General features: G+C 36.9%; 1 protein-coding gene across 1 annotated transcript in view; it reads left to right on the forward strand.

The window, feature by feature from the left end:
- The window catches only part of CCDC73 (coiled-coil domain containing 73), a 45,249-nt gene extending 36,888 nt beyond the window's left edge, over positions 1 to 8,361 (forward strand). The window contains exons 9-11 of the mRNA XM_067466864.1: positions 341 to 1,651; positions 3,727 to 3,860; positions 7,892 to 8,361. Of these exons, the coding sequence (XP_067322965.1) occupies positions 341 to 1,651; positions 3,727 to 3,860; positions 7,892 to 8,143 (1,697 nt within the window). The 3' untranslated portion in view covers positions 8,144 to 8,361. The remainder of the gene's footprint in view (positions 1 to 340; positions 1,652 to 3,726; positions 3,861 to 7,891) is intronic.
- Positions 8,362 to 8,415: the final 54 nt, after the last annotated feature.

The raw sequence follows: 8,415 nt of genomic DNA on the forward strand, positions 1-8,415 counted from the left end.
ACTTGGGAGAGAAGCAAGTTAGAATGTTGGATCTTATCGTCCTATATCTAAGTGCAACTAACTGGCTTGTACAGCTGGCTTGCCTGTGCCAAAGTTAGCAAATAACAAAGGGAGAAAAAGACATTACACCTGCTATTAATTTCCACTTTTTTGCCACTGTGGAGATTTACTGTGTTGCTTCCAAAAGACAGAAATACTTACTATTCTGCAGCCACAGCATGATCAAATGTTTCAGGGTTTTTTCTTGATCTGAATACATTGTTGTTGTCATTTAGAAAATTATTTTGAATTGTATTTTCAAAGCATGATTAATCATATTTTCTCATTCTACTATATTTAGGTTATCTCGAGCATTGTGTAAATGAAGATAATAAAGTTTGTCCTTTGAAGCCAAAACAAAAGGAGCTTTCTGTAAGCATCACCTTGTATACTGTCAGTGTCAATACTCCAGAACCAGCAGATAGGTCATGTGTTGCTGAAGGTGAAGAAACTACAACTGAAAGAAAAGCAGATGAAAAGAAATTTGATAAAACAGAAGTCAGGAGAGACAACTCAGAAAATTACTGTTCCTCAGCAGAATTCCCAGTGGAAGATTGTAAGATGCCCTTAGAAAGTGCTGAAGATTTAGATAATTCTAATCAAGATACATATCATTCAACAAAACCAAACAAACATCTAGATGGAAGTATTGCAAATAAATTTGCATCTGAAAAGACTAATATTATCAACTGTGCAATCCATGAGGAAGCTTCCTCTGCAAGTGAAGATCATGACAAAAAGGACAGTGAGCATAATATAAATGCCCACGTGAACACTAAAAGTTATTCTGTGCCATCACAAATGATCGTGAGTCATACAAACTTCCATCCTGATAGCTTAGATGAATGCAGTGAAATTTGTAACACAAAGCAAATATCACCAAGTCACAAAAATGCTGAGTGCCGTGAGCAAATCAGTTCATTCTACCCACAAGAGGATACACCACCTTTGCATGCTTCTTTCAACAACCAATTAGGAGGAAATTCTCATATTAACAATGAAGAAAACTTCAACAACTCGCTTATAGTGAGGAACCCCAATTTAAATGCTGAAAACTCATTTAAAGACGTAAATGAAATGCCAAAAAAAGATTTTGACAAAGATGGTTCCAAACTGAAAGAAGAGAGTACAAACAAGATTTTCCTCCTAAACAGTGAAAATGTACATGAATCTCAGACTGTAGATGTGAGCACTCAGCAAGTTAACAGAGATGAAGAAAGGGAATTCCATACAATAGATGACCGATTTATGATATGTGGTGATGCAGATAATATATTATTAAAAGAAAGGCAAGAGTCATTAGAAGGTAAACTTGCAGAAGAAATTATTTCAGAAGGAAATAGCATAGACAGAACATGTTCTTTACCCATAAAAACAACTGAACATTCAGTACAGAGAAATGCAATAGCTGCCCTTGACTTTGCAATTATAAATAAAATAACCAAGAAAACAGTGTGTCAAGATGATATTGAAAGAGTATGTTCTTCAATTTCCAAACCAGCTTTCCCAATTAAAGTAAAGCCACTTTTACAAGAATTCAAAAATAGCCAGAATTCAAGGGAAATTGGTCAAATTATGAACATACATGCTTTTCTAAAAGAAGAACCGTTAGGTAAGAAATTAATGTTAATAGATATTTCAAAGCATAGAATTGCTGTGATGGCTAACAAAAATGACTTAACTCAAATATTGTCGGAGTGTCCGGCTACAATCCTAGGCTCAATTACTGAACTCATTTTACTCTTACTAGAATTTGAATCTGAGACAGTTGAAAATGTAGTTTTATTAAACTAAATCCAATTGCTTGCCTCAAGTTTGTCTCATTGAAACACTTGCTAAGTCAACACTTACGTAAATGCCATTGATCCAGTAGCTCTGCTGTCAGAGCTATTAACAATAGGTTTTAGAAATTTGTTTGATTTTCCTCTGGCTTTTTATAGTAGGGTTGTCACCTTGCACTACCTTGTGTTCAAAGACAACTGGTCTTGCTTTATCACACATAACGACAAAGTGTCTGAAAATTATGTTTACAATTTCAATTCTATACACAATTAAAATTCTAAAGATAATTTTTAAACACCCTGTACAATCTGAAGACTTTTACTAGAACAATAGGTTATCTGTACTTCTGCTCAGGACTTGCCTTGGTTTGTAAACTCTGGGCTTGTATTATGTGTTCATGCTTGCTGCTCCTTGTCTACTTGCATTCAACTGTTTCTTTCATTTAACAGCATCTGCTTTCATGTTTGTTCTATCCTTGGGTTGATTGCTTTGGGTGTATACTATTGAGCACTGTTTAGGTAGTAAAAAGAACTACCTGAAGAGTGGAAAGGAAATTCAGCATAAATATAGATTTAAGTCTTATTCTAACGAGGGCCTACATCCCCTCTGATCTTGGAAGCTGAGCAGGATCAGCCCTGATTAGTACTTGGATGGGAGACAGCCAGTGAATACCAGGTGTAGTAGGCTGTATTTCAGGGGATAGAACTGGCAAAACTACTTTAGAATACTCCTTACTTAAGAAAACCAATTGAAATTCATAAGATTGCCAAAAGTTAATAGATCACATGAAAGTGCATATGCACACACATGCAACCAAACATACTTTCTTTTACATCTTATTGCTATGAACCATTTCTCTCAACTGGGTATTCTACAAATGTATTGGAATACAGCTCCCATTATTTCAGTCTGCATGGCCAATTGAGATTTTGCCTTATGAAATTCAAGGGTTACTATAGGTTGCTATAGGCAACTTGAACAACAAACACACTTACTCTAATTCTCTTAACCAGTGATTCTATGATGTGACTAAGGTGAAATAATTCATTGAGATCGCAACTGTAATGCACTTAAGAATGACAAAGATATAGCAGCCATTATCTTGTGTTGGAGAGATGTAGCATAAATGTTTTGTGTATGGAACCATGATATGTGCCCTGTCTTAACCCTTCCATAACTAGTCTCTTAGCTGGAGAATTCCCCCTCCAACTACTCTTTAATGACCAATAGAAAACAGGGTATCTAGCCATGCCTCTATATGCAGACACAGAAGACCCCCCAATGGTCTCAGAGTATGATGTCTTTCTTGTGCATCTTGCTATTGGGACATAACTATGTGCTTCTCTGATGCGCCCTGCGCTTCACTAAAAGGCAGTAGGACTCCTGCAATTAAAATGTTTCTTTTGTGTGGGTTGGGAAATTTGCCATTGATTAAGGTTGTTAGAGGGTTCTGGCCTCTGCAAGAACAAAAAAGGGCATACATTTGACCTATTCCATTATAAATCATAAACAGGATGCCCCCCTCCCCCAATTCAGTTAACTACAATAGAGGTAAATGTTCATTACAGATAATTATAAAAAAAACCCATGAAACAAATGTTAATGACCTGCATAATTTGGGAAGTTTGTCATAGTAAGTCATCTATAGCATCAATATTTGAAATAAAGTAAAATACCTCACATTTGTCATATATGCTGCTTTAAATCTTTAGGAAAAAGTTAGGAAACAATATTATTTGATAATTTTCTTTTCAAAATGAAATGTTAAAATATAAACACAATTGTGTCCAAGTATCCAGTTTAATACAGGCAATTTACTCTGGTCAGAGATAAACCAAGACTTTGAGAAAGTACAAAATTAGAACCTGAAAAATAATACTACAGTTGTAATTTCCTCTTTGTTAGAATCTACCTACAGTAACAGAGTTGCTGACACTTTGAATACCGGAAGTATCAATCTAGGTCCCAAGAGAAATCACAGCGAAGAATGGAATGCAACAGCAAAGACTTTTTATGATCCTTCTTTTCCCAGAGAACACGTAAGTCAATTAAAAATATTGCAGAGCAGACCTTAGTGAGCTAACTCCAGAGATATGTGTAGAATTGTATGCATCTGGATGCTTTAAGACTTGCTTGATCTCCAAAATAATATTAAGAGGGCAGATGTGGCAACATTTTTCACAATTAAAGTTGATGGAAAACAGCAGGAAAAAGTCACAGTGTATAAATCAAATGGATCTTAGCCAGTCTGTTTGAATTCAAGACTAGGTCTTAACAAAAATGTACGAAGTGAACATGCAAGTGTATTTCATTACTTCTGTTTACTTTCCACCCATTGTTACACACAGAAAATGTGCAGGTCTAAACAGAATACAGTGCAATTCATAGCATTTACTTAATGACTGTGGTTTAAAGTAAATGCTGTGAGTTTCACTATAATCAAAATTGTATTGACTGTGTACATGCATGCCTGCGTTATATTTTTGTAATTGTTTTCAGTCACTAATAAAAAAGTGATATCTAATGTTATGCAAGGAAGTGTCTGCTTTTGCAGCAGAACTATTGTTTTCCCACTTCCTATATCCCCTGAATCTGGCCAGGAATAGTAGACAGATGTGAAAGGGTATATTCCCCATAGATCTGTTAGAATACATGCAGTTCTGATAGTCCATAGTTCCCATAATTCCCTGCATTTCGGCAAACAAAATGGACTAAGGACATCTCTCTTAATCACCTTTCTGGTGTAGCTGCTTCAAGTACTTGAGAAAACACCTCTCCGGCACTTCTAAGTCTTCCAGAACAACTTTATGGCCAACCTCTGGAGGAATCATATCTTCGAACAGGGCTTCTTGAACTTTTCCACTCATAAAATGTTGGGGATGATTGGCAGGGAAGCAGCTTTTTAATCCTTGCCTCGGGATTCTACTCTCCTCACATTTCCTATTGAATTCCAGAAACTTGAGGATAATGATAGATAATTAATTTATAGTGAGTAAGCCATATTCCATATTTCCACCGCAAACAAAAGACTGGATTATTTATCTACACAGTGTGAAGTGAATTGCCATGTATAAGTCAGACCTTTGTGACAAAAGAACTCACCCCCAAAACCTGCATTGATTTATACACAGGTTGATGCTACAGTAGGGATGCAGAATGAAGGCAGTGATAACAGGTTGATGGGCATTTTACTAGGATCTTACTGTAAGCCCGTTAAAAATGGCTGTCAGTCTCTCTGCAGATGTTTTGCAAAAAGCCCTTATTAAAAATTGCTGCCACCGCTCTGCTCCAAAGGGATTCCCCCATATTGCTGAAAAACATGTGGGAAGGAGTAAAAGCTGCTTTTTCATGGTTTGGGTGAGGGAGAGATTTGTAGAAGCTTCTCATCTCTGCCTCTTGTCACCATCTTTAGGCTGGGTCCCTAATAGAAGCAGGTTGCTTTCCTCACTCTTCCCCTTCCTTTTTTCAGGCTGCACTCAATCTTTTTCCTCACTTATATTCCTTTCCTTATTTGTATCTGTATCGATGTGAACAGATCCTCCTCTTTAGTAATTTCTAAGTATGTTACTTTATGCATTTTTTAAAGAAGAGGAAAATACTTCTTTGCTATATGCTCCAAAGCATATATGCTATATGCTTTGCTATATGCTCCTAGAGAAGACAATTATGATGGGGAAAGTGGAAGGCAAAAGGAAGAGGGGCCGACCAAAGACAAGATGGATGGATGGCATCCTTGAAGTGACTGGACTGACCTTGAAGGAGCTGGGGGTGGTGACGGCCGACAGGGAACTCTGGCGTGGGCTGGTCCATGAGGTCACGAAGAGTCGGAGACGACTGAACGAATGAACAACAAATATGCTCCAAAATTTAACTCAATTTATTCCTGGGTTAAAGTAAAATCCATAATTTTGGCCACAAAGTCTGCTTTTGACTTACACACAAGGACAATTTATAGTCACAGTTTTAGCATTCTATAGGATGGTGATGATCAGAAACCCTTTTATGAGTCTTTCCCCCTTTTTATGCAAGGCTAAGATGATGGGTAGTCCATTTGAAAAAGCTTTGGAGAGGAAGGCATTTCTTTAAATGACCAATAGTGCATTTTCAGAGTGTTATAGAAAAACATCTCAAAAGGGTGCATTAATAATCACATCTACATACTTTACGAACATCAATAACAAAACACATTGCACCTACCGAATTAGTGTTAAGATTTTCTTGGCAAGAATTGTTCTGAATGGAGCTACCTGCGTCTTCCTGATACTGAGACTATAATTTGGCCAAAGTCACTCAGTAGATTTCCATGGTTGAGCAGGAATTCAAACCCTGGTCTCCAGAGTTGTAGTCAAATTCTTGAACCACAACACCATGCTGGCTCTTCAGTACATTATGGAAAATTGTTTTTGTGGTGCCTCCTTTTGGCTTTTTTTTTGGAAGCCAAGCTTTTTAGATAGAATTTTAACCCAGTTGCTTGTTTTGTGCTACTCTTGAGATCCTTTAAGTCTCTTACATCTTTGCATATTACTTGTGCTTTTCTTATAGTATTTAAATATATTTTATTATTGTATTTCAAAGAGTTTAATTTTTTAAAAATCTCAGACACCTCACATTGCCAGTTATGGCAACAGCTTGAAAACGTGGTTGTTCCAGTGTGCCTTTCCAGAATAAGGAAACTCCTAGCATTATGTCCCAACGCACTTTATTAGAGATCCAGGATATCTGCATGCCCATCCCCCTCCAAACACCCCTTGTCATGCCCAGCATTTTTAATTTTAATTATTACATCTGGCCCGGCCATTATTTTAATTGCATCATTGGATGTTGTTAATGTATTGCTATTCTTTGCTATTGCTTTGTTTTTTTGAGTTATTGTGTTGTTGTTGTTGTTTTATTGTTGTATTTGGGCTCGGCCTCTTGTAAGCTGCACCGAGTCCTTCGGGAGATGGTAGCGGGGTACAAATAAAGGTTTATTATTATATTATTATTAATATTGTGTGTCTCCAGTGCCATAACCGAAAAGATTTCCAAAGTGCTGCAGATTGGGGGTCACAGCTGCAAGTCACACACACTATGACATGCAGCTGGAGTGCCATCTTTGGATTTCTGTCATTGGTGCTCTAGGGCCCCTTTCACACAGTTGTATAAAATCCACATTGAACTGGATTATCTGACAGTGTGCACTCAGATATTCCAGTTCAAAGCACATATTCTGGTTTATATGTCTGTGTGGAAGAGCCCTAAATGATCAAGAGGGTGATGGAAATGCTTTGGATGGGGTGCTGCTTGGCTTAAGAGGTAGGTGTTTGTGGTCACATTTGGTTATTAACCATAATCATTAACCTCAAAAGTTGTAAGATTGCAAGTCTGGTTTACAATCTTGTAAACACTGAGGAAAATGCCAGCCTACAGGTTTACATTTTCTTTTTTCTCTCTTGAAAATCACCTGGGAAATAAACAACAATTTTGTTTTGTAAACTATGGATAATGTTCAATGTACAATTGCTTTGAACATATTTAGAGAAGGAGCAAGCAACTGGTCCTTGCAGGGCCTCAGAGGATTGCCACTCCTGCACTACATTCCCTGAAAATGTTAATGTTACTTTTAAAAACGCAAACCCCATGCTTGCAAGAGATATTTGTCCTATCTACCTGTTTTCATCCCAGAAGAAGTCTTTTTCAAACCAGGAAGTTAAATTCCAATTTAGACTTTGGGCCTAAAAGAGCCCAAGGGATGATTTAAAATGGCAAAATAACATATGCTTGTGATGCTGGGAACTCAAAATGATATTGGTGCACATGGGCTACACTTAACTCTTGATCAGTTGAACTAAAAGTATGAGTTCCTGGACTGATGCCAATGTGTGAACTATTCATTTTCCAGGCAACCGTTGTAATCAATAATCACGGTGGTGGGTGTGTGCGCCAGTTCCTTACATAAAATAGCTGAAGAAGCACTGATCTTTAGGAATACTAATTCAGTTACTTCTTCTCAATTTTATTGAGAAGATTAAAAAAAACCCTGAAATCCTAAGAACAGTTACACATTTAATATTCCATGTGCATATTTTAGGCTTCCACTGAATGCCTATCTGGTCCAAAAGACAAGTCTTCTGAACTGCCCTCTGAAGTCAAAGGCTCTGTTTTGAGTGAAAACTCACTGGGTGCTGAAGAAAAAGGCTGGAATTTACAGAATGTCTTCATAAAAACACAAATCAACAACATTGAAAGGTTTCTAAATTCAGAAACGCTCTGCAAGCCAAAAAAGAGAAAGTATGCAGAAGATCCAGAAAAGGCAACAACAGCAGATAAAGCTGAAGTGTGATAGTTTCTAAATGTGTTCTGAAATGTATGCAACCCAGTCATGCAAACAGAAGATAGTATAAGGTGGTGTCTCTGTGGTTCTTCTGTGCACTTCATTTTTTTTAAAAAAGAGCAGCTTAGAAAATTTTGTTTGAAAGTTAACTGTTGAGGTAGAGGCCATTGAACAGTTTTACAGATTTTAGGATTAACAGCTTTTAATCCTATTTCTTCTTCTTTTTCCCAAATTAATTAGCATACAATATCCATGATTATAAAAATGGAACTAAATCAATA

This window comes from Anolis sagrei, chromosome 1, assembly GCF_037176765.1.
Source record: "Anolis sagrei isolate rAnoSag1 chromosome 1, rAnoSag1.mat, whole genome shotgun sequence".
Lineage (NCBI taxonomy): Eukaryota > Metazoa > Chordata > Lepidosauria > Squamata > Dactyloidae > Anolis > Anolis sagrei.